The 27,061-nt window shown below is 42.4% G+C and overlaps 1 protein-coding gene across 4 annotated transcripts in view; it reads right to left on the bottom strand.

Annotated features, from left to right (window-relative positions):
- WBP2NL (WBP2 N-terminal like) overlaps positions 1-27,061 on the bottom strand; it is a 56,432-nt gene that overhangs the window by 17,926 nt on the left and 11,445 nt on the right. For 2 of the 4 annotated variants that reach the window (XM_063704658.1, XM_063704661.1), the window contains 8 exons: positions 17,826-17,934; positions 17,442-17,583; positions 17,149-17,241; positions 14,946-15,053; positions 10,010-10,506; positions 7,253-7,340; positions 6,451-6,557; positions 4,516-4,648 (listed from right to left, as the gene is read on the bottom strand). In XM_063704658.1, the coding sequence (XP_063560728.1) occupies positions 10,091-10,506; positions 14,946-15,053; positions 17,149-17,241; positions 17,442-17,583; positions 17,826-17,934 (868 nt within the window). In that variant the 3' untranslated portion in view covers positions 4,516-4,648; positions 6,451-6,557; positions 7,253-7,340; positions 10,010-10,090. Of the gene's footprint in view, positions 1-4,515; positions 4,649-6,450; positions 6,558-7,252; positions 7,341-10,009; positions 10,507-14,945; positions 15,054-17,148; positions 17,242-17,441; positions 17,584-17,825; positions 17,935-27,061 lie in introns of those variants that run through there. The other 2 variants (XM_063704659.1, XM_063704660.1) reach the window with 2 other exon arrangements.

The raw sequence follows: 27,061 nt of genomic DNA, 5'->3' as shown, positions 1-27,061 counted from the left end.
AGAACAGAGAACCCAGAAATAAACTCACATATTAACGAACAACTTACTTTGACAAGGGTGCTAAGAACACACAATCGAGAAAGGATAATCTGTTCAATAAACAGCACTGGAAAAACTGGGTATCTACACACACACACACACACACACACACACACAAATGAAATCTGACCCCTATCTCATACTACACAAACCATCAACTCAAACAGACAAAAGGCTCAAATGTAAAACTTGAAACTGCAAAATTCCTCGAAGAAAACATTGGGAAAACCTTGACATTGGTCTTTCAATAATTTTCTCAATATGACACCAAAAGCACAGGCAATGAAAGAAAAAATAGACAAGTGGGATTACATCAAACTAAAAAGCTTCTGCACAGCAGAAGAAATAATCCAAAAAATGAAAAGGCAACCTACAGAATGGGAAAATAATGTTTGGAAACTATATAGCTGATAAGGGATTAATATCCAAAATATATAAGGAACTCATACAACTCAATGCTAAAAATACAAATAACTGGATTAAAAAATGGGCAAAGAACCAAAATAGATACTTCTCAAAAAAGGAAATTCAGATGGCCAATAAGCATATGAAAATGTGTTCAACATCTGTAATCATCAGGTAAATGCAGATCAAAACCATAATGAGATATCACTTCACACCTTTTAGGCTATTATCAAAAAGAAAAAAGATAACAAATGTTGTCAAGGATGTGGAGAAAAGAGAACCCTTGTACACTGCTGTTAGGAATATACGTTCATACAGCCATTATGGAAAAAGTATGAAGGTTCCCAAAAAATGAAAAATAGAACACATGGCCAGGCACGGTGGCTCACGCCCATAATCCCAGCACTTTGGGAGGCCGAGGCGGGGAGATCACAAGGCCAAGAGATCGAGACCATCCTGGCTAACATGGTGAAACCCCATCTCTACTAAAAGTAAAAAAAATTAGCCGGGCATGGTGGCAGACGCGTGTGGTCCCAGCTGCTCGGGAGGCTGAGGCAGGAGAATGGTGTGAACCCAGGAGGCAGAGCTTGCAGTGAGCCCAGATCGCGCCACTGCACTCCAACCTGGGCGACAGAGCGAGACTTGGTCTCAAAGAAAAAAAAAAAATAGAACATATGATGAAACAATCCTATAGGATAGTAAAGGGATATCTGTACTCCCATTGTTCACTGTAGCATTTTGCACGACAGTCAAGATATGGAAACAACCTAAATGTCCTTCAGTGATGAACAGATAAAGAAAATGTGATTATACACACATACAAAACAGATTATTATTCAGCCTTTAAAAAAGAAAATCCTGCCATTTGTAACAAAATGGATGAAGCTGGAGGAAGTTATGTTAAACAAAATAGGCAAGACACAGAAAGAGAAATACTGCATGATCTCCCTTTTATGCAGAATCTAAAATAGTCAAACTATAGAAACAGAAAGTAGGATGGTGGTTGCCAGGGGCTGGGAAGAGGGGGAAATGGAGGATGTTGGTCAAAGGGTATAAAAATGGTAACTATATACAGGTAATAGATATGTTAATTAGTTGGAATGTGATGGTCATTTCACAATGTTTCACAAAAACATTCAGTTGTAGTATACATTAAATATATATAATTTTTGTATGTCATTAATATTAAATTATTGCAAAATAATTTAAGAGACAAAAAAGTGATTCACAAACTGTGTTTAATAGCTACATATTAATGATGGCAGCAGCAGGCCATCTGGAGCAGCTGCTGCCATCACGCTGGCTGCAGCAACTAGGCATGGCCAGGGCTGCATGCTCCATGGAGAAGGCAAAAGCCAGGGACAAGCGGGAGACCCGCCCCTTCCAAGTTGGGGTGGGAGCTTCCTGGATGCTGCTGCAGCCACCCAAGCCATGGCTGCAGACCCAGGCATCCCTGTGCTCTCAGGGCCCAGAGGGGCAGGTGGGAACTCCACCCTCCCAGGCACAGCTCCAGCTGCCCAAACCGTGGCTGCAGACCCAGGCATCCTTGCACTCTTGGGGGCCCAGGAAGGCCCCCCTTGTTGTGGGAAGTCAGGGACCCCAAACGGAGGGACCGGCTGAAGCCATGACAGAAGAATGTGGATTGTGAAGATTTTATGGACATTTATTAGTTCCCCAAATTAATACTTTTGTAATTTCTTATGCCTGTCTTTACTGCAATCTCTAAACATAAATTGTAAAGATTTCATGGACACTTATCACTTCCCCAGTCAATATCCTTGTGATTTCCTATGCCTGTCTTTGCTTTAATCTCTTAATCCTGTCAGCTGAGAAGGATGTATATCGTCTCAGGACCCTGTAATAATTGCGTTAACTACACAAATTGTACAGCATATGTGTTTGAGCAATATGAAATGTGGGCACCCTGAAAAAAGAACAGGATAACAGCAATTGTTCAGGGAATAAGAGAGATAACCTTAAACTCTGACCACCGGTGAGCCAGGCAGAACAGAGCCATATTTCTCTTCTTTCAAAAGCAAATGGGAGAAATATCGCTGAATTCCTTTTCTCAGAATGGAACGTCCCTGAGAAAGAGAATGTGCACCTAGGGGTAGGTCTCTGAACTGGCCCCCCCCGGGGCGTACCTGTCTCTTATGGTCGAGATTGCAGAGGTGAAATAAACTCCAGTCTCCCATAGCGCTCCCAGGCTTATTAGGAAGAGGAAATTCCCGCCTAATAAACTTTGGTCAGACTGGTTGATCTCAAAACCCTGTCTCCTGATAAGATGTTATCAATGACAACGGTGCCCGAAACTTCATTAGCAATGTGATCTCGCCCTGCCTCCACTTGCCTTGTGATATTCTATTACCCTGCTAAGTACTTGATGTCTGTCACCCACACCTATTCGCACACTCCCTCCCCTTTTGAAAATCCCTAATAAAAACTTGCTGGTTTTTGTGGCTTGTGGGGCATCACAGATCCTACCAATGTGTGATGTCTCCCCCAGATGCCCAGTTTTAAAATTTCTCTCTTTTGTACTCTGTCCTTTTATTTCTCAAGTCAGCTGATGCTTAGGAAAATAGAAAAGAACCTACGTGATTATCGGGGCAGGTCCCCCGATACCCCCTTGCCCTTGCAGGCATGGAAATGCCTGTTCCTACTGCCTAGCTTCTCCCTGCCTTCTCTGATCTCAGAGCAAAGTTGGGCAGTGCTGACACACCAGCCCCCTGCCGCCCTGGCCCCCTCCAGATTTTGGGCACAATGAGCACAGAAGGAAGCTGAGGGGAGCTGAGGGCAGCTTGGCTTGGCACCTACAGCCTGGGTACCATCAACGGCAGGAGGCAGACAGGTTCCTGGGTCCCTGGTGAGGTCACACCTTCAGGCCAGGGAGGGCTTGAAAGCTGGGGGCCAGGATGCCAGTCCCATGGATTGGAGTGAGAACTTGTGGTGGCTTTTCTGGGCCTGCCCATGGCCACATATGGACCAATCGATATGCACTTCTTCCCCTCTGAGGCCCATAAAATCCCTGGGCTCAGCCAGAGCTAAGCAGATGTTGGGACGACCAGCTGCAGAGAGGAGCTACCCATTCCAGGACCCCTCTCTGCTGAGAGCAGCAGACATCAGGACAATGAGCTGCAGTGAAGAGCTACCCACTCCAGGGCCTCCTCTCTGCTGAGAGCCACAGAGATGACAGGAAGACCTGCCTGCAGATAGGAGCTACCCACTCCAAGGCCTCCTCTGAGCTATTGTCACTCAATAGCTCCTGTTTGTCTTGCTCACCCTCCACTTGTCTGTGCACCTCATTCTCATTGCTCACCCTCTACTTGTCTGTGCACCTCATTGAAGAACTTTGGACCCACTAAATGAGGCTAAAAGACCTGTAACACAAACAGGGTTGAGACATGCCCCTTGCTCAACATGTTGTGGGCAAAGAGAAGAAAAGAAGAGCTGCATCCCTTTGGGAAGCCCAGACCTGGGAGCTCTCCAAGGCAGGGCTGTGACTCCCTCTTTGGGGCCCTATGGTTCCTGGCATCTCCAAGCTTCTGGGCACCACCTTTTCCCTGGTGCCAGCTGTGGAAGCTGCTTGGAGTGTGACTGGTCCAGCTGCAGCCTCGTGGAGAGCTGGTGCCCATGCTGGTACCTGGAGCTGACCACCCCACTGCAGCAGCTGGCACATCTGACTGAAAAATAGCCAGACCCCACACTTCCCCACACACCCCTTGTCACTCCATGCAATCTCCCTTGGCAGGCATGGGATCCAGGCCGGTAGCATGAGCCAAGTGCAGCCTACCAGGCCGGGTGGGTAGAATGAGCCCAGTGGGCCCAAGCAATACTTAGGCAGAGGTGCCACTTGTCCACAGAGGTTTCTGGCCAGAAAAGTGACACCTCAAAGATACCATAATATCAATAATTAATACCCTGTTTTATTATTTATAATAAATTCTAATTACTAAAAATTACACGTTTCTTGTATTGGCTACTAAATCATACATCTAAACTAATCAAACTGCTGGTCACATCTGTATAGACCCTTTCCCTTTGACAGAACCCCTTCTTTCTAATCCATTTGGGAAGCTTCAAAAAAAGTTTATTCTCTAGCAGTCCATGGTTGTCTGCCCCACCCTCTTCAGGCTCCAGAAGACTCTCAAGGCAAAGGCCAGGAAGAATATCGTACGTTTCACTTCCTACCTGACAATGAGGTAATCTGTGTAACAGAATAAATTTTTACATTATTAATTTGAATTGGGCTTCTACATCTTATATATATACATACATGATTTTCAAGCAAGCAACCAAGTGCTAGGCAAGGAAAGCCAAGTCAACATGAAGGCAAAGGCTTTCTATTACCTTTTGGGTAAACCCAAATCCTGAGATTTGGATTAGGATAGATGCTTAAGAGATGGAGGTGATGCAGACCAACAGCACAGCTGAGAGGGCAGAATCTGGAAGTTTAAGGAATTGTCAGACTCTCAAGGATAAGGAGGGCTTTGGGGTCCTACTCCCCAGTTCTAAGCAGCAATATGGTACACAGAGTTGGATCTCTGACACCCTGGTTCTAAGCCCTACCCAAGATTCTGGGGTCCCAAGGAAACAAGCTTTTAGACTTGATGGGACCGCCAGGACTGGATAGTGGCTGTTTCAGAAGCAGTCTGATGACCAGAAGAAACCTCTCAGCATCTTGGTGCCAAATAAAATCTGGATACCTTTGCATAATCTTAGGATTTGTGAGGAGCCCACCAACAAAGCAGATGGTGGTGGGGATCTTGGTAACAGAAATAAATTTACAGAAAACAAAGACATGCAATATTTCTTGAACATATTAATCTATGGATTGAAAAATCGGCCAGGCACAGGCCGATGCCTGTAATCCCAGCACTTTGGGAGGCCGAGGCGGGTGGATCACTTGAGGTCAGGAGTTCGAAACCAGCCTGGCCAACATGTAGAAACCCTGTGTCCACTAAAAACACAAAAATTAGCCGAGCATGGTGGCAGGCACCTGTCATCCCAGCTATTCAGGAGGCCGAAGCAGGAGAATCGCTTGAACCTGTGGGGCAAAGGTTGCAGTGAGCCAAGATCGCGCCACTGCACTCCAGCCTGGGGGACAGAGCCAGACTCTATCTTGAAAAAAAAAAAACAAAAAGAGGAAAATCACACCAACTATATGTTTTTCTCCTGATATCTCAGGGTAGCTGAGCCAGGAAGGTTCTGCTCCAGCAGGCTAGGGAGCATCCACTTACCCATGAAAAGGAGTATTTGGAGGCTCATTTTAGGGGCCAATACCAGATAGTCCAGGACTAAAAGGTCTTATTATTTCTATCCCTTTATATTTCTAATAGGAAATGAAAGAGTAGACAACAGAGTATAGTTTCTGTATTGCAGCTGGGGAAGAGACAGGAAGAGCGGAATCCACCAGCACAGTGAGTCAGAAAGAAAGTACTCAAAATGTCAGTGAGGAGCTGAGGAACTCAGCACATGAGTGCTCTGAGCATGCAGAAGGCTCAGCTGAATTCTGACTGGATTTGTCCTCACCAAAGCAAAAACCAGGGTCCTTGGAATATACAGGACACAAAGCTCTTCTTATAGAACAAATTGGACTGAGCCTTTGGGGGAAACAACTGTACCAGACAGTGGGAGCTAACTAACAGTAGGTGTGCCACGCAGCACCACGTGGGTCCAAACTGTGGCTCCACTTGGTTCTATCCTTACACAGTCACAGCCTTTGGTTGTACTGGGGCAGTTTGGTGGACCAGGTAAACAGGTACCCTTTGCACAGGAGAACATGGTGGAATTCCACCTTTAAGAAACTCGCACCTGCTACGCTTTTCAGGTAACTGGACCCCACCTCAAATCTACCTGGTACAAGTATAACTAAAATGAAGAGCAGAAGAGAAGTCTAGTTTGTATTCTTTTAGAATTCTAATCCCCAAATATTTGCCAGAGATCAGTTACTCGGAAAACTTTCTGATATAAAAAAGGCCTCACCCATTCACCCTGTTCTCAACTTACCGTCACATTCCAGCAGACACTGAAAAGCTGAACAAGGGAAACCTCATCCCTGCTCTAGTTGGTTGAGTCTCTCCTCTCTTCCTCTCCTTGTCACTGTTGCCCACGTACTGTAGTTTGGAAGTAAGAAAAGAAGAAACTTAAAATATCTCGTTATTTTCCTCCAAAAATTTTAGGGATAAAAGCGCCAGATCCTATGACCCATGTGTAAGATCCAATATTGCCTGGATTCCCTGTTTGGAAAGTTTAGAGAGGTTTACAGCCACACTTTCCCTTTTCACTTCTTCCCTTCATGCCAGTTGCCTGGGCAAAGTGGCTGTCCCTGTGTTTCGACATTCCAGCTTCCTAGACCCATAACTCTATCCCAGTAATTTCTGAGAGGAAGCAGCAGCTACTTTCTATATATTATATCTTCAAGATGTCCCACCCTGCTTTCTGTAAATTGGACGTAAAGCTCTTTTTTTTGGAATGGAAGGAAGAATGGTCTTTTGACTTGTCTTCATTTTTGGAAAGAGCTTTAAGGTCTAGCATACTCCAGATACCTGAAGTCCATTCTAATTCTAATATCCCATAACTCCAGGAAGTGTTTCTCAAAGTTTGTTCCACTGAACAAAATGTTTACTGAATATTCTAAAATCAAATAATTTTGAAAAAACTGTAAATTTTGAAAATCTCTCCTTCTTGGAGATTATGTCCATTAGTATAGTCAAGGCTCTAAGAAGTAGTAAAGAAACCAGTTTTCTTGTCTTTTTCAATTATATTTAACCCAGTTACTCCATTTCACATAAAACCCATTCATATCTACCTGACTTCCTTAAGAAAGGCTGTCCTTGAGAACATGGGAGCATCTGGTTTCCTAATTTTCACAATGCAGATCAATCAATGACTCTAAGCTGTGTTAAGGAAAGCATTTAAAACTTTTAAAAAGCTCCGTATACAAAGAAGTTAATCACGAAGTTGTAATAACAAAAACCTGGAAACAACTCAAATACCTTAAAAGAGGGACTGAGAAAATACATTATGGTGTAACTGTGTCACAGAATATTATGTGGTCACTAACAATATTTACAAGCATTTCTTCAAAACCTATGAAAATGTAAAATATCTGGTGAAACATTATATAGCATGATTTCAACTACATATAAGAAATATGCATAGAAGGCCAGGCGCAGTGGCTCATGCCTGTAATCCCAGCACTTCAGGAGGCTGAGACAGGAGGATCACTTGAGGCCAGGAGTTCAAGACCAGCCTGGCCAACATGGCCAGACCCCATCTCTATAAAAATAAAAAAAATTAGCTGGGCATGGTGTTACCTGCCTGTAATCCCAGCTACTCAGGAGGCTGAGGCACGAGAATTGCCTGAACCTGGGAGGTGGAGCCAAGATTGTGCCACTGCACTCCAGCCTGGGTGATAAAGCAAGACTCTGCCTCAAAAAAAAAAAATGCATAGAAAATATATTGATTTAAATGTCTTCTGGGTCAAGTGCACACCACAAGAGCTGGCTTTTTTTTTTTTTTTTTTTTTTTTTTCCTAGAGACAGGGTCTCGCCATATTGCCCAAGCTGGTCTTGAACTGGCCTCAAGTGATTCTCCCACCTTATCCTACCAAAGTGCAAAGTGCTGGGATTACAGGCATGTGCCACCACACCTGGCTACTAATGTATTTTTAAGGCCTCCCTTTTAGGTGGCTTGATGAGCCTACAATAAGATAAGGAAAGGCCAATGAAATTAAGAACTTTGCCTACCTTGCCAGAGTGGGAGAATGGTGAGCTCTGAAGGGGCTGAAAGCCTTGAAACAGTCTAGAATAGTGGTCCTCAGCAGGGATGGTGCTACCCCCCAGGGAGCAATTAGGAAATAAGTGGGAGCATTTTTGGTTATCCCAGTTAGAGGCCATTATTGGCACTTAATGGGTGAGGAGTCGAAGATGCGAGACATCCTGAAACGTACAGGGCAGTACCTTAATTGTCCTATGTCTCCTGACTTTCAAATGGCTCTCCAGCCAGTGATGTAGGTGAAGCATGTTTATAATCATTTGAGCCTACAGCCTAACTCTGTTTTATATGACTTTAATATATACAGAAATTTTCAGGAATTCAACCACTGTGTAAATCAAGGGAAGACTAAACTTTGTTTTATTTGGAAAATTTTCAAAGGTTGTTCACCATTTTGGAGAACAATATTGCCAACAGCAATGGTATTCAAGTCACCAAAGCAACATATTCATATCAGTTAGCATTTCTAATCTTTATACCTATGGTGACTATGTATATGGGAGTGAACCCTTGATTACTTCAGTATGTCTTCTAGTGTGGTAGAAGCTGAGCATTTACATATTAAAACACTTAAAATTTTACTACAAACTCCTTTTATTTCCTCTATCACATTTATGGCCTATTAATTTTGGTTGAAATGGTGTGGAATCATATGCAATTATCTACAAACTTCATTGAAGTGAAGGAGACATTACAAAATATTTGTTATAAATATACAAATATAAACGTTTGTTATAAAATATAAATATTTGTTATAAAATGGGGCATTCAGTCTGATGAGGCTGAAAATCACTATAGTATATGCTCCCTACAACTTGCTTTTCTCCTTATCAACAAGTCTTAGAAATTTCTGCATACATAGTATGGGCATACCATAGCCTATTCATATATTTCCTATTAATGGACATATAGGTTATTTCTAATTTTGTGCTGTTAGAAACAATGAATATAATGAAATCTTACCACATGCATCTTTGTGCACACATGCAAGTTTTCTCGGAGGCAGGTTTTAAGATGTGAAAGTGCCATATCAAGAGTTTTAATATTTGTAAATCTTTGGAGATAAAAATGTTTTCTCATCTCAAGTTGCATTTCCCTAACACTAGTCAAGCTGAACATCTTTTCAAACGTTTTCTGGCCATGCTATTGCCTTGGTTATTCGGCAATTCATATTTCTGTCATTTTGGGGAGAATTGATTTGTAGTTATTCACATATTCTGACTATAAATTAGTATATATGTTGAAAATCACTTTTTCCTATTCTGTTGCCTATCTTTTAACTTCTGTCATAGAGAAGTTTTAAATTTTGATATAGTCAATTTATCATGCTTTTATTTGTTGTTTTTGGCCTTCTCAAAGAAGGCTTTCTCTACCTCTAGACATAGTTTTCAACAGGTGTATAATACTCCGTTTTGTGGATCCACCGTAATTTATAATACTCTCACTATTGAAAATTTAGCTTTCTCAAACAACTAAGTGTTCAACATGACGTTTTTAGCACGCATCTTAGTGCCTAGCAAACGGAGCATAATAAATGTTTCTTGAATAAGGATGGGAAGACAGGAACCTTGAATGCGAGTGTGGAAAAAGTTATGTTTAAAAATGCAACCCAATGTCAACCAAATTACTGGGGAATTAGCCCCACAATGGTATTCTTCCTTTAGCCAGCTATTTAAGAGTTGATTCTGCTTCTAAAATCTAGGCACAGAAGTAAAGTTTCACCTTCCCCCATAAGATTGCCCTTCCAAAGGGTGGAACAACTACCTGCGAGAAGCCTGTGATCACATACCTGAGTCCTCCTCCTTATCCTGACTTCAGTTTTAGGGTACCTCTTTGCTTGGTGAGTCTTCAAGGTTTACATCTTAGAAGGTTAAGAATGGACCTGAGAAGAGGAGGCAGAGGGAAGAGAAGCCTCGTTTTCAGGAGCCTGGGCTGCTGTAGATTCGTGAGGCCTGGCTCCAGATCCAGCAGGTGAGGCTCTGTATCCCGCAGGCAGGCCTTCATTTCCTGCAGGTGGGGCTCCATATCCTGCAGGTGGGGCTCCATATCCGAGAGGTGGGGCTCCATATCCTGCAGGTGGGGCTCCATATCCGAGAGGTGGGGCTCCATATCCTGCAGGTGGGGCTCCGTATCCAAGAGGTGGGGCTCCATATCGCACAGGTGAGGCTCTGTATCCCACAGGCGGGCCTTCATTTCCTACGGGTTGGGCTCCATATCCTGCAGGTGGGGCTCCGTATCCGGGAGGTGGGGCTCCATATCCTGCAGGTGGGGCTCCATAGACAATAACTGGGAATTATAATGGAAGGAAAAAAATTCAGTTACCTTTAAGTCAAGGAATATGTGAGAAGGAAGAACTTATAAAATAATGCTGAAGCAAACTGATGCAAGAAGAGAAGTCAGGCAGAATAATGCTAAAGCTATTTCCTCCAGCTATCACCAATTGAAGGCATATCACTTCCTGTTGTGCAGGGATTCAAATCAACATGAAAACAACTCTATCAATAGATCGGTGCATTACTTATACTCGTGCACAGATATGTGTTTTACTTAATAAAGTTTGATTATGAAAAAAAGTAATACATGCTTAATGAGGAATATGCGTTTGGAAAATAGAGAAAAGAGGAATGGAAAAAAGCCATCTATAATTCTACCATTGAACACTTACTATTTTGGTGTATTTCTTTGTAGAATATCTGTGAATATTCTTTATATAATCATGATCATATCAGCCATATTATTATTATTATTGTTATTATTATTATTTTGAGAGGGAGTCTCACTCTGTTGCCCAGGCTGGAGTGCAGTGGCGCGATCTTGGCTCACTGCAAGCTCTGCCTCCCGGGTTCACGCCATTCTCCCACCTCAGCCTCCCGAGTAGCTGGGACTACAAGCGCCCGCCATCATGCCCAGCTAATTTTTTTGTATTTTTAGTAGAGACAGGGTTTCACCATGTTAGCCAGGATGGTCTCGATCTCCTGACCTCATGATCCACCCGCCTCGGCCTCCCAAAGTGCTGGGATTACAGGCGTGAGCCACTGCGCCCAGCCAGCCATATGATTTTTTAAATCTGGCTCTTTTACTTAATATTATAAGAAATGTCTTCATATTGTTAATTTACTTCATAAATTCAAAGCTGGGTAATATTTCATCATATGGATAGATGACTCTTTTTGTTGTTTCTGACTTTCCAATTAACCTTACAATAAACATGAGTTTTACTTATTACCTTGGGTTACATTCCCCAAAGTGATTTAACTGGATAAAGTGAATGGACAGCTGTAAAGTTATTTTGCTTTAATCCAAAATTTATTACAAAACTACTGTAATCAAGACAGTGTTTTACTGGCACAAGGACAGACTTAGAGACCAATGGAATGAACTAAGAGTCCAGAAATAAACCCAAGCATCTATGAACAGTTGATTTTTGACAGAATGCCAAGACCATTCAACGGGAAAAAAATAGTCTCTTCAAAAAATGATTCTGGGACAACTGGATATCTGCACGTAAAAGAATTGAGGTTCTTCCCTCACTTCACTCTACAGACAAAAATTAACTTGTAGTGAATCAATGGCCTTAATATAAAACAGAGGTGGCCAATCTTTTGGCTTCCCTGGGCCACATTGGTGAAGAATTGTCTTGGGCCGCATATAAAATATACTAACACTAACGATAGCTGATGAGCTATTTTTAAAAATCTCATAATATTTGAAGAAAGTTTATGAATTTGTGTTGGGCTGCATTCAAAGCCATCCTGGGCCATGGGTTGGACAAGCTTGATATAAGAGCTAAAACTATAAAATGCTTAGAAGAAAACAGGGATAAATCTTCATGACATTGGATTTGGCAATGAATTCTTACATTTTACATCAAAAGCATGAGCAACAAGAGGAAAAAAGAGAAATTTGATAAAAATTAAAAACCTTTGTGCATTAAAAGCCATTTTTGCCTGGGCACAGTTGTTCACACCTGTAACCCACTGGCCGAAGCAGGCAGATCATTTGAGCTCAGGAGTTCTAGATGAGCCTGAACAACATGGTGAAACTACATCTCTACTAAAAATACAAAGATTAGTTGTGCGTGGTGGCACACACCTGCAGTCCCAGCTATTCAGGAGGCTGAGCCACAAGAATCACTTAAATCCGGGAGGCAGAGATTGCAGTGAGCCAAGATGGTGCCACTGCACTCCAGCCTGGGTGACAGAGGGAGACTCTGTCTCAAAAAAAAAAAAAAAAAAAGTCATTATCAAGAATGTGAAAGAAAACCTAAAAATATTTACAAATAATATATCTGACAAGGATTTCATATCCAGACTATATAAAGAATGCTTACAACTCAACAACAAAAAGACAAGCAATCCGATTTAAATAATAAAAAAAATAGGCAAAAGACTTGAACAGACAGTTCTCCAATGAAGGTATATAAAAAGAACATTAAAAGATGTTCAACATCATTAGTCATTAAGGAAATGCAAATTAAAACCACAATGAGATACCACTTCATACCCACTAGGATTGCTTTAATATAGATTTTTTTTAAAAAAAAGGAAGATAAGTGTTGCTGAGGATGTGTAGAAATAGGAACACTTACATTTACACAGGAATGTAAAATAGTGCAGCACTGGAAAATAGTTGGTGGTTCCTCAAAAAGTTAGAGAATTTACATATGACCCAGAAATTCCACTCCAAGATGTATATCCAGGAGAAATGAAAACATATGTCTACGTAGAAAATTATATACAAATGCTTATAGCAGCTAGTATTCGTAATAGCCAAAAGGTGGAAACAAGACAAATGTCCATCAATGGAGGAATGAATACACAAATTGTGGTATATATGTACAATGGAGTATTATTCAGCCAGGAAAAGAAATGAAGTATTGCTACATGCTACAACTTGGAGGAACCTCAAAAACATTATCTTGAGTGAGATAAGCCAAACACAAAAGGTCACATATTGTATGATTTCTTTTATGTGATATATTCAGAATAGGTGAATCAATAAAGACAGAAAGCAGATTAGAGGACACCAGGGGATGAGAGAGGGGACTCCCCAATGGGGAGTAACTTCTTAGTGGCTATTAGGTGATAAAAAGTTTTGAAACTAGACCAGATGCTGTGGCTTACACCTGTAATCCCAGCACTTTAGGAAGCCAAGGCAATAGACTTGCTTGAGCCCAGGAGTGTGAGACCAGCCTAAGCAACACAGTGAGACCCTGTATCTACAAAATTTTTTTTTAAAAAAGGCTGGCAGGGGCTGGGTGCGGTGGCTCAAGCCTGTAATCCCAGCACTTTGGGAGGCCGAGGCGGGCGGATCACGAGGTCAGGAGATCGAGACCATCCTGGCTAACACAGTGAAACCCCGTCTCTACTAAAAATACAAAAAAAAAATTAGCCGGGCGTGGTGGCGGGCGCCGGTAGTCCCAGCTACTCAGGAGGCTGAGGCAGGAGAATAGCGTGAACCCGGGAGGCGAAGCTTGCATCGCGCCACTGCACTCCAGCCTGGGCGACAGAGCAAGACTCCCTCTCAAAAAAAAAAAAAAAAACAAAAACAAAACAAAAACAAAAACAAAAAAGGCTGCCAGAGATGGCTCATGTCTATAATCCCAGCACCTCGGGAGGGCAAGGTGGGCAGATGGCTTGAGGCCAGGAGTTCAGAACCAGCCTGGGCAACATAGGGAGATTTCTGTCTCTACAAAAACACATAAAAATTAGCTGGGCATGGTGGATTGCGCCTGTGGTCCTAGCCTACTCTGGTTGGGGGATACTGAGGTAAGACGATCGCTTGAGCCCAGGGGGTCGAGGCTGCAGGGGGCCATGATAGTACCACTGCACTACAGCCTGGGTGACAAAGTGAGACCCTGTCTCCAAAAAAAAAAAAAAAAAAAAACCACCTTTTGAAACTAGAGACAGCTGGTGGATGTATAATATTATGAATACGTCAAATACTGCTAAATTTTACACTAAATACCACTGAATTGTACACATTAAAATGTTAATTATATGTTATGTGAATTTCACCAACTGAAAAAATGTTAAACCCTAGCAACAATTACTTTAGATTCTGAATATTAGATTGTAATAAACTTTAAAAACCAAGGTAACTATTAAGGTTACAAATAAGTAGCCTTTAAGTTACATACAAAACTAAAGGCCCATGGACATGCATATCAAGTTCCAAGGAGAACTCAAGAAAAGTCCCATATTTTTGTGTGTGTTGGCAGCATTAGGAGACCCTTGGTGGCCCACCAGTAGGCAGTGGACCATGTTTGAGAATTACTTTCCAGAAACCCCATTCAGTAGCAGTGGACTTTAACAACACAAACTGTTAAAGGACCCAGGGCTTGAGTCCTCAGTAAGGCTGAAGGGTGTGGCACAGGTATGATGACTATGCTATGTGAAATGGAAACAAGGAAGTGGGCAAGAGCATATATTTTCTGCTCAGGCTATAAACAGGAAGTGACCCTTCCCACTAACAGGATTGCCAAGTATGTTCCAGGTTTGTATATATCATTAAAAGTAAGCCTGAAACCAAAGCCCAGTCACTTGCTGACTTTGCCACTGGGTTTCAGTCTGGAAACAAAGTCACAGATGTGACCATTTTCCAAGCCCCTAAAGCTCTGCTGCTGCTCCTGCAGGGGCGCTGGAGGCAAGCCTGCAAGGGATAGATCTTTGAGCCTCTGGCATAAATTTCCACCTTCCAGGAAGAACCTCTCTGCCATACCTTACCTGAACAAGGCATCTGTGGAGTGCACATATTCCCTTCCCCAGTAATTACATAAATTCCCATAGAGCTGAACCAGTCATTTAAGGTTCTAAGTGGAAATCCTCGGGCAGCTGGAAAGACAAATTTGGCAAAATAGGAACTCTTTTAATTAAGTCAGATATATAGCAGATATCAACTGAACAATTAACAGAGTATTTAATCACCACCTTACATGTGTTTCCAACAATGCTCTTGAGACACAAGATAAAAAAGAAACATGGGCTGGGTGAAGTGGCTCACACCTGTAATCCCAACACTTTAGGAGGCCAAGATGGGAGGACTGCTTGACCCCAGGAGTTCAAGACCAGCCTGGGCAACATGGCAAGACCCTATCTCTACAAAAAATTTTTTAAAAATTAGCCAGGCATGGTGGTGCATGCCTGTGGTCCTAGCTACTCAGGAAGCTGAGGCAGGAGGATTGCTTGAGCCTGGAAGTTTGAGGCTGCAGTGAGCCTTATCTGTGCCACTGCACTGGAGCCTCCAGCCTGGGTGACAGAGTAAGACCTCGTCTCAAAAAAAAAAAAAGAAAGAAAGAAAGAAAAGAAATATGACCCTTGTCCTGAATGGCACGTGTCTTAAGGGCAGAGATTGTATCTCATTTGCCTGTGCTTATTCCAGGCCTAGCATAGCACCTAATCATAATAGATATTCAGAAAAAAACTTCTAAGTGAGGATTCTACCAAGTTGGTAAGATATATCCATTAAAGACCAACGTAAGGAAGCGTGGTACCGAAGAAAACACTTTTGTCTCCCCTCTGCATCTCTCTTATAAGAACACTTGTGATGGCATTTAGAGGCCACCTAAATAATCTAGGGTAATCTTGTCATCTTAAGATCCTTAAATTAATTACGTCTACAAACACCCTTTTTACAAATAATGTAACAGTCACAGATTCTGAGGATTGAGATGGGGATATATCTGTGGATCCATTATCAGCCTACCACACTGAGTTTTGCTTATGGCATGTGACCAGATGTAATGTAGACAGTTTCCAGGCCTGGCCCATAAAAATTTCCCAGGGGAGATCTTTATTCCCTTCTCTGCTGGCTGTACAAAGAGGCCAAGGAAGCCATGGGTTAAAGATCACAAGGACCGGCCAGGCGTGCTGGCTCACACCTGTGATCCCAGCACTTTGGGAGGCTGAGGCAGGTGGATCTCCTGAGGTCAGGAGTTCGAGACCAGCCTGACCAACATGGTGAAACCCCATCTCTACTAAAAATACAAAAATTAGCTGGGCTTGGTGGTGGACACTTGTAATCCCAGCTACTTGGGAGGCTGAGGGAGGAGAATCACTTGAACCCAGGAGGTGGAGGTTGCAGTGAGCCAAGATCGCATGATTGCACTCCACCCTGGGTGACAAAGCAAGACACTGTCTCAAAAAAAAAAAAAAATATATATATATATATATATATACATATGATAAAAAAATTATTTGTAGTCACAGTTTGAAAGAGTTCTGTGGTACATCCATTAGATCAGTGCTATAAGTCTTGACAGTACCTCTACTCCCCTCTCATGTAAGATGGGGACTAAACCTGAGAAAAGCAAAGGCAAGTCCAGAGAGAAGAAAAAATAAAAAGCCACACCAAAGAAAGAATAACTAAGGGCTCCCTGACCCAAGGAAGAGACGCTCAGTAGATATCTGAGGTCAGTGTTTAAATGGACAAAAGACTGTCAGGTATAATTAGTCACCTGGGTGTCTGGCTGTAAGCTCCCACTAGATTGCAAGCTCCTTCAGGATAGGAAGGGACTGAATAATCTTTGTGTTCCTACCCTGTAACATGGTACTCGACAATTGTAGGTAGGCCCAGGAAATGCCTGCTGAATATGTGTGCGACTACCAACTGCCTGGCCACAAAGGCCAGCAAATCTTGGCTGAGTAGAAGTCCTGCTTTAATTCCACAAGCCTTAAAACCCCAAAGTGGGCTGGGCATGGTGGCTCATACCTGTAACCCCAGCACTTCCGGAGGCTGAGGCAAGAGGATCATTTGAGTTCAGGAGTTCGAGACCAGCCTGGGCAACATGGTGAAACCCCGACTTACAAAAATACAAAAATCCCTGTCTCAAAAACAACAAAACAACAACAGCAACAACAACAACAAAAAAACCCAAACAAACAAACAAAAAAACCCAAAGTGCTTAATATCTTTATCAGCATCACTTACCAGCAGAGGCAGCTTTCACCATCAACTGGGCAAATTCAATGGCACCTCCATTTCTGAAGACTAATTTAAAAGTAGCTTGTCCTTCCCAGCCACCTGGGGGAAGAAATGGCACACACTCACCAAGAAACTGGCATAGCTGACAACAGAAAGACTGCCACAAACACCAAGGGAAGCACTACCTGACAAAGTAGGGCAGCTTTTGTTTGAATTTCAACATGAGCCAAGTTTGAATCTTAAACCTTTTAGAAGATTTTGAGGGAAAAAAAAATACACACTTCTGAGGGAACACTTACCATATGGAGCTGCCTGAATAGTTCCCTTAATGAAGTTTGCAGCAAATACTGGTTGTTCAACAGTGAGGTTCGTCATCAGATCAAATGGCATCATAAAAGACAACATGGGATCACTGATGGAGCATGAAGTTATGAAAATCACCTACGCAAGGACAGAAACTTTGGAAAAGGAATGCAGAATTTGTCCATGGATTGAGACTTACAAGAGCAAGGTGCATTCTGGTCTAACTGAGAAACATCATCTTTTCTTCCATCACCCTTCAGTGTGGAAAATCCCAAAGTGCACATTTAAAAACACTTCAAAAGTCAATGTTTAAGTTTTCTTCATTTCAAGGAAAACAAATGTAGAGTTAATCAGCAGATTAAAGCAGAAGTAGAAATTACCCGGTATGAAGTGAGAAACAATGTTCCTGTCTTTGTACCACTAAAGACATTTGAGCCTTCTGATCGCTGTGGGAAGGAGAGCTCCACATTCGGAGACCGCTTCAAGAGACTGTAGAAAATGAGGAACAGATGGCACACAATAAAGAATGTATGTAAAATGACACACATAAAGTTCTTAACGCAATTTTTTTTTTTTTTTTTTTTGAGACAGTCTTACTCTGTTGCCCAGGCGGGAGTGCAGTGGCGCGATTTCGGCTCACTGCAAGCTCCGCCTCCTGGGTTCACACCATTCTCCTGCCTCAGCCTCCCAAATAGCTGGGACTAAAGGCGCCCGCCACCATGCCCGCCTAATTTTTTTGTATTTTTGTAGAGATGGGGGTTTCACTGTTAGCCAGGATGGTCTCAATCTCCTGACCTTGTGATCCGCCTGCCTCGGCCTCCCAAAATGCTGGGATAACAGGCATGCCACCGCGCCCGGCCCTTAATGCAGTTTTTTTTTTTTTCCAGAGTAAGCACTCAATAAACATTAGCTGCTGCTACTGCTACTATTACTACTACTACTATTTTATTGAAATAAAAAGGAATTCAAATGATCTTATTCTCTGACAATTTACTCTTATTCTTCTCCCTCTTCATCATTGGATTCCTTTTCTTGTCAAACCTACTCCTATTCTCAATGTGTGTTCATTAATTCTTATACTTCTTGTGCGGTAAGTGTAAAGCACTGTGCTAATAGAAATGGTTCTTTGACGCTAGTAAAGAAGGTAAGGCAGCAGACTGCCCCAGCCCCCTCTGACATGTTCCCTCAGCCTGTCGTGCTCTCTCCTTACTGTTAACCTGGAAAACTTGGATTCACCTTACTGTCACTCATCAAATACTGCTGGGTTCTTTTGTTTTTTTCTCACTTTATTTTTCTTTCTTTTCTTTCTCTTTTTCTTATTTCTTCTTTCTCTTTCTCCCTCCCTCCTTCCCTCACTTTTCTTTCCTTTCCTTTTGACTTTCTTTCCCTTCTTCCCTTCCCTTCTTTCCTTCCATTCTCCCGTTTCCTTCTTCCCTTCCCTTCCTTTCTTTTTTCTCTCTCTCTTTCTTCTTTCTGTCTTTTTTTTTTTTTTTTTTTTGAGACAGGGTCTCACTCTGTTGCCCAGGCTGGAGTGCAGTGGCATAATCTCTGCTCACCGACCTCCACCTCCTGGGCTCAGGTGATCCTCCCACTCAGCCTCCTGAGTAGCTGGGACCATAGGCAAGCACCACCACGCCTGGCTAATTTTTTTTTTTTTTTTTTTTTTTTTTGGAGAGAAGTCTTGCTCTTGTCCCCCAGGTTTGAGTGCAATGGCTCGATCTCGGCTCACTGCAACCTCCGCTTCCTGGGTTCAAACGATTCTCCTGCCTCTGCCTCCCAAATAGCTGGGATTAAGTCAGTCGCCTGCCACCACACCAGGCTAATTTTTGTATTTTTTGGTAGAGACGGGGTTTCACCATGTTGGCCAGGCTGGTCTGGAACTCCTGACCTCAGGTGATCCGCCCGCCTCGACCTCCCAAAGTGCTGGGATTACAGGCGTGAGCCACTGCACCCGGCCAATTTTTTTGTATTTTTAGTAGAGATGAGGTTTCACCATGTTGCCCAGGATGGTCTCAAACTCCTGGGCTCAAGAGATCTGCCTGCTTTAGCCTCCCAATGTGCTAGGACTACAGGAATGCGCCACCATACCCAGTCCCCCAGCCTTTTCTTTCTTAATGATATATGTATCCAATGTATAATGATCATTAGGTACAATGTCTGCCTTCTTTGCTACTCTAGCCCTAGCAAAAAGTGGGTGCTCTAAATAGTTATTAAAAGAATGAATGAAAGCATGAATACAGATCATAATGCAAACAATATATGACATACATAATATAAATGTATGTCATACATTTATTAGTAACAAACTGTCATAGCAATTTAGTGAAAGAAGAGATTCGTTTTAGTTGAAGTAATTAGGAATGACCTAATAGAAAGACTGCAATTTGAGCTGATTAAGAGATGGGTAGTATTCTAGCTGGGCACAGTGGCTCACACCTGTAATCCCAGCACTTTGGGAGGCCGAGGCTGGCGGATCATTTGGAGAGTTAGAGACCAGCTTGACCAACATGGTGAAACCCCATCTCTACTAAAATGCAAAAAGTATCCAGGCATGGTGGTACATGCCTGTAATCTCAGCTACTTGGAAGGCTGAGGTGGGAAGATCGCTTGAGCCATGGGGCACAGATTGCAGTGATCCACTGCACCCCACCCTGGGCAACAGAGTATGACCCTATTTCAAAAAAAAAGAAAGAGAGAGAGATGGGTAGCATTCAGTAGGTAGAGGTGAAGGTAGAGGACAATCCAGATGGGAAGCAAACAGCATTCATGGAGGTGCAGGAGCAGATATGGAAAGCAAACTGCATACTTGGGAGAAGCCTAGTGGTATGGCTTCATTAAAACACAGTGTGGAAGTGAGGTTAGGAGAAACAGTGAAATAAAGTTGGAAAGCTATGCCGGAACTACAGTTTAAAGACATCATTTGATAGGCAAGGAGAAACTGTGAGCTTCAGATTTCTCAACAGGAAAGTTACATAATCAAGAAGGTAGTGTATCAGAGGGATCAGTTTAAGAATTCCTAAAATAGTCCTGATGCAAGTTAAAAACTGGAACTAGGGTGGTAATGTGCAGATTAAAAGGGGAGGATTTTTAAAAGACTATGAAAATACAGGACATTAGCAAAAAACTGTGGAATTGGAATCTTTAAATGTCAGTCTAGCCATAAAAGCAATAAATAAAGCAAAAGAAAACCTGTCAGAATCAACTTTTTCAGAACTGTAGAATCTAATCAAAAGTTTATGGTAACTAGGGGAATGCTTAAGCAATTTTTTTAAAAAGCCGAATCTCAGTAAGTAAGCTTTATGACATTTTAACCTACCCTGGTATCATCCCCCACTACTAGCTTGGCAGCAGCTTTGAAGACAACAATCTATATTCCCATGATAGATACGAAGTACTGGAGGGAGCAGAACACACTTATTTTAAAAAATTGTAGTTTGACTTGTCTGGTGGCTCCTTGAAGGACTGGCTCAAAGGGCATGTACTTAATTTGTAATTTTCCCGGGACTGATGAGCCTACCAGGGGCATTTGTCAAAAACATTTCCGGCCGGGTCCGGTGGCTCATGCCTGTAATCTCAGCACTTTGGGAGGCTGAGGCAGGAGGATCACCAGAGGTCGGGAGTTCGAGACCAGCATGACCAACATGGAGAAACCCCGTCTCTACTAAAAGTGCAAAATTAGCTGGGCCTGGTGGCATGTGTCTGTAATCCCAGCTACTCAGGAGGCTGAGGCAGGAGAATTGCTTGAACCCGGGAGGCAGAGTTTGCAGTGAGCCGAGATCTTCCCATTGCACTCCAGCCTGGGCAACAAGAGCGAAATTTCATCTCAAGAAAAAAAAAAAAATTTCCAAGCCAATGTATTAGTTGCTGCTACCTAGCGAAAGGGATGACAACTGGGGCAAAAAAACAGACAAATTGAAAAGCTAAAGGAAAGGATGAGCAATGAGATGTTTTGAGGAATAAAGGCTTTGAAAAGCTCACACATATTCCTGAGAAACAAGAAAGCCATACAGATACATGTCCAGGGCTAGATTCATACTAAAAACAAACAAAAAATGAAACACACACACACACTGAAGAGGCACTAAGCTTTCCCCTCTGATTGACAATTAGAAGTGATGCAAAAAGGCCTCGGTGCGGTGGCTCACACCTGTAATCTAGCACTTCGGGAGGCTGAGGCAGGCAGATCACCTGAGGTCAGGAGTTCAAGACCAGCCTGGCCAACATGGCGAAATCCCATCTCTGTTAAAAAATACAAAAATTAGCTGGGCATAGTGGTGGGCGCCTACAATCCCAGCTACTCGGGAGGCTGAGGCAGGAGAATTGCTTGAACCCAGGAGGCAGAGGTTGTAGTGAGCCAAGATCATGCCATTGCACTCCAGCCTGGGCAACAGAGCAAGACTCTGTCTCAAAAAAAAGGAAATGATGCAAAAAGAAGTGAAGGTGAAGGCAGAGTTGTAAACTGCCTGGCTGAGTAAGAAAGGCACGCTCATGCTCCAACACACACAAAGCCCATCTGCAAGGGCTGGGAGATTTTGTTGTTGTTGATCCAGACATAGAAGAAAATTTCTGTCAAATCACTAGCTGGCCACTGAGGTAACAGAACTGAGATTCCAGTGGCCACAAATAACAAAGAATACAGACTTTACAAAATTAGTACAGAAAAGTCACTGTACAAACAAATAACAAGCAACAAAAATATACCCTGAAGAAGAGGGAGATTCTACTTTCCAGAGTTACTACATTAAAATATTCAAAATGTCCAGTTTTCAACAACAACAAAAATCACTAGGCATGCAAAGGAACAAGAAAGTATGGGAATACACAGGAACAAAATAAATTAATAAAAACTGTCCCTGAGGAAGCCCATACATTGGATTTATCAGACAACACTTTAAATAAACTATTGTAAATATACTCAGAGAGTTAAAGGAAACAATGTCCAAATAACTAAAAGAAAGAATACAAAGTCTCAGGAAGTAGAGAATATCAATAAAGAGGCAGAAATTATTAAAAGGAACCAAACAGAAATTCTAGAGTTGAAGACTACAACTGAAATGAACAATTTAATCACTGGGGCTCAACAGCCAATTTTGGCAGGCAGAAGAGAGAATTACTGAACTTGAAGTAGGTCAATGGGAATAACGGTTACTACCTGAGTAACACAAATGGGAAAAAATGAAGAAAAAATGAACGAAGTCTAAGAGATCTGTGGGACACCATCAAACATGCCAATATATCTAGAATGGGAATTCAAGAAGGAGAGGAGAGAGAGAAAGGGGAATAAAGAACATTTGGGGCCAGGCGCGGTGGCTCATGCCTGTAATCCTAGCACTTTGGGAGGCCACAGTGGGCAGAATGCGTGAGCACAGGTGTTCAACACTAGCAAGGGCAACATGGTGAAACCCTATCTCTACAAAGAATACAAAAAATTAGCCAAGCATGGTGGAGTGCACCTACAGTCCCACCTACCCAATACACTGAGGTGGGAGGATTGCTTCAGCCTGGGAGGTCAAGGCTGTAGTGAGCCACAATTGTACCACTGCACTCCAGCCTGGGTGACAGAGGGAGACCCTGTCTCAAAATAAGAGAAAAGAATATCTGAGCCGGAAACAGTGGCTCATGTCTGTAATCCCAGCAGTTTGGGAGGCTGAGGCGGGAGGACTGCTTGAGCTCAGGAGTTTGAAACCAGCTTGGGCAACATAGTGAAACCTCACCTCTACTAAAAATTTAAAAATTTGCCTGTGGGGTGCAGTGGCTCATGCCTGTAATCCCAGTACTTTGAAAGGCAGAGGCAGGTGGATCACCCGAAGTCAGGAATTTGAGACCAGCCTGACCAACATGGTGAAACCCCATCTCTACTAAAAATACAAAAAATAGCCAGGCGTGGGTGGTGCATGCCTATAACCCCAGCTACTCCAGAGGCTGAGGCCGGAGAATCGCGTGAACCCAGGAGGCAGAGGTTACAGTGAACTGAGATCGCACCAATGCACTCCAGTCTGGGCAACAGAGTGAGACTCTGTCTCAAAAAAAAAAAAAAATTAAAAATTTAGTCAGGTGTGGCGGCATGCATCAGTAGCCCCAGCTACTTAGGAGGCTGAGGCAAGAGAATCACTTGAGCCTGGGATGTCGAGGCTGCAGTGAGCTGTGATCATGCCACTGCATTCCAGCCTACGTGATAGAGACCCTATCTCAAAATAAATAAATAATGGCCAAAACCTTCCCAAATTTAATGAAATACATGAATCTACACATCCAAGCGCAACAAACTCCAAGTAGAATAAACTCAGTTCCACACTGACATGCATTATAATCAAATTATTGAAAGCCAAATACAAGGAATCTTGAAATTAACAAGATAAGTGACTCATCATGCACAAGGAATCCTCAGACTAGCAGCTGATTTCTTTTTCTTTTTCCTTTTTTTTTTTTTGAGATGGAGTTTCACTCTTGTTGCCCAGGCTAGAGTGCAATGGCACAATCTTGGCTCACCACAACCTCCACCTCCCAGGTTCAAGTGATTCTCCTGCCTCAGCCTCCCGAGTAGCTTGGATTATATAGCTGGGATTACAGGCATGCACCACCACACCCAGCTAATTTTGTATTTTTAGTAGAGATGGGGTTTCTCCATGTTGGTCAGGCTGGTCTCCAACTCCCGGCCTCAGGTGATCTGCTCACCTCGGGCTCCCAAAGTGCTGGGATTACAGGCATAAGCCATCATGCCCGGCCAGCAGCGATTTCTTATTGAAATCATGGAGGCCAAAAGGAAATGTGATGACATATTCAAACTGCTAAAAGTAAAAAATAAAACACTCTGGTTTTTTTTTTTTTTTTTTTTTTGAGACAGAGTCACGCTCCGTCGCCCAAACTGGAGTGCAGTGGCATGATCTTGGCTCACTGCAACCTCCACCTCCTGAGTTCAAGTGATTCTCCTGCCTCAGCCTCCTGAGTAGCTGGGACTACAGGTGCGTGCCACCACGCCCAACTAATTTTTTGCATTTTTAGTAGAGATGGGGTTTCACCATGTTAGCCAGAATGGTCTCGATCTTCTGACCTCGTGATCCACCTGCCTCGGCCTCCCAAAGTGCTGTGATTACAGGCAAGAGCCACCGTGCCCAGCCCTAAAAACAAAAAACTCTTAACCAAGAATTCTATAAGTGGCAAAACTATCCTTCAAAAATTAAAGAGAAATTAAGACATTACCAAATAAACAAAAAATGAAAGTTCTTTACTAGTAGATTTGAAGTACAAGAAATGCTATATTTTATAATATGTTTTCTGATTACAATGGAAAGAAACTAGAAATCAACAGCACAAGAAAAACTGCCACAAATATGTGGAAATTAAACAATACACTCTTAAATAAACAATGAGTCAAAGAAGAAATCAGAGGGAAATTAGAAAGTACCTAGAGAAAAATGAACATGAAAACACAACATACCAAAGCTTATGGGTTGCTGTAAATGCAGTGCTAAGATGTTTATAGCTGTAGATGTGTACTTTAATAAAGAAAAAAGATCTCAAATCGATAACCTAACTTTATGCCTCAAGGAACTAAAGAAAAACAAATGAAGCCCAAAGCTAGCAGAAGGAAGAAAATAATAAAGATTAGAACAGAGATAAATAAAAGCGAGAATAGAAAAAAATAAGAAAAAAAATTTAAGTTCAACAAACTTGACAAACTCTTAGCTAGATTAAGAAAAAGAGAGAAGTCTCAACTAAAATCAGAAATGAAAAAGAGGATATTAAAACTGATGCCAGCCAGGCATGGTGGCTCAGCCTGTAATCCCAGCACTTTGGGAGGCCAAGGCAGGTGGATTACTTGAGGCCAGGAGTTTGAGACCAGCCTGGCCAACATGGCAAAACCCCATCTCTAGTATAAACATTCAAAAAAATTAGCCAGGCATGGTGGTGGGCACCTGTAATCCCAGCTACAAGGGAGGCTGAGGCAGGAGAATCACTTTAACCCAGGAGGCAAAGGTTGCAGCGAGCCAATATTGCACGACTGCACTCCAGCCTGGGCGACAGAGTAAGACTCTGTCTCCAAAAAAACAACAAGAAAAACAACAACAACAACAACCAAAAAAAAACTGATGCCAAGGAGTTACAAGGATTAAAGAGAAAACCAAGGACAATTGTATGTCAAGTTGGATAACCTAGAAGAAATGGATAAATCCCTAGAAAAACACAACCTACCACACTGAATCATGAACAAACATAAAATATACACAGACCAATTAACTAGTAAGGAAATTGAATCAGTAACAAAAAACCTCTCAGCTAGGTGTGGTGGCTCATGCCTTTAATCCCAGCACTTTGGGAGGCTGAGACAGGAGGATTGCTCGAGGCCAGGAGTTTCCGACCAGCCTAGGCAACTTGAAAACCTCATCTCTACAAAATATATTAAAAAAACAGTTGGGTGTGGTGGCACACACCTGTAGTCCCAGCTACTCGGGAGGCTGAGGTGGGAGGATCACTTGAGCCTCGGAGATTGAGGCAGGAGTAAGCTGTGATCATGTCACATCACTGCACTCCAGCCAGGGTGACAGAGTGAGAACCCGCCTCAAAAAGAGAAAAAAAAACCTCTCAACAAATTATATTATACAAAACATTTAAAGAATTAACTAATCTTTCTGAAACTCTTCCCCAAAATTAAAGAAGAAGAAACACTTCTAGGCTTACTTTATGAGGCCAGCATTACCCTGATACTGAAGCCAGACAAAGAAACTACAATAAAATAAAATTACAGGTCAGTATCTCTGATGAATATTGATGTAAAAAATCCTCAACAAAATACTAGCAAACCAAATTCAGCAGCACATTAAAAGGACTATACACTATGACCAAATGGGGTTTACTCCTAGAATGCAAGGATGGTTCAGCATAGGAAAATAAATCAATGTAACACACCATATGAACAAAATGAAGGAAAAAAACCATGCGATCATTACAATTGATGCAGAAAAAGCATATGAAAAGATTCAGTATATTTTTGGCCAGGCATGGTGGCTCACGCCTGTAATCCCAGCACTTTGGGAGGCCGAGGCAGGTGGATCACGAGGTCAGGAGATTGAGATCATCCTGGCTAACACGGTGAAACCCCATCTCTACTAAAAATACAAAAAATTAGCTGGGTGTGGTGGCGGGCACCTGTAGTCCCAGCTACTCAGGAGGCTGAGGCAGGAGAATGGTGTGAACCTGGGAGGCAGAGCTGGCAGTGAGCCGAGATTGCGCCACTGCACTCCAGCCTGGGCAACAGAGCGAGACTCCGTCTCAAAAAAAAAGAAAAAAAGAAAAGAAAAGATTCAATATATTTTCATGATAAAAACACTCAACAAACTAAAAGCAGAAGGAAGCTACCTCAACATAATAAAAGCCATATATATGAAAAGCCTGCAGCTAACAGCATACTGAATGGCAAAAGACTGAAAGCTTCCCCTCTAAGATTAGAAACAAGGCAAGGATGCCTGCTTTCACCACTTCTATTCGACATAGTATTGGAAGTCCTAGCCAGAGCAATTAGGCAAAAAATAAAATAAATAAATAAATAAATGGTATTCAAATTTGGAAGGAAGAAGTAAAATTAACTCCGTTCACAGATGGCATGATCTTATATGTA

The sequence above is a fragment of the Gorilla gorilla genome, chromosome 23 (genome assembly GCF_029281585.2).
Source record: "Gorilla gorilla gorilla isolate KB3781 chromosome 23, NHGRI_mGorGor1-v2.1_pri, whole genome shotgun sequence".
In the NCBI taxonomy this organism is placed as follows: Eukaryota; Metazoa; Chordata; class Mammalia; order Primates; family Hominidae; genus Gorilla; species Gorilla gorilla.
This window is presented reverse-complemented; position numbering and strand designations above follow the sequence as displayed.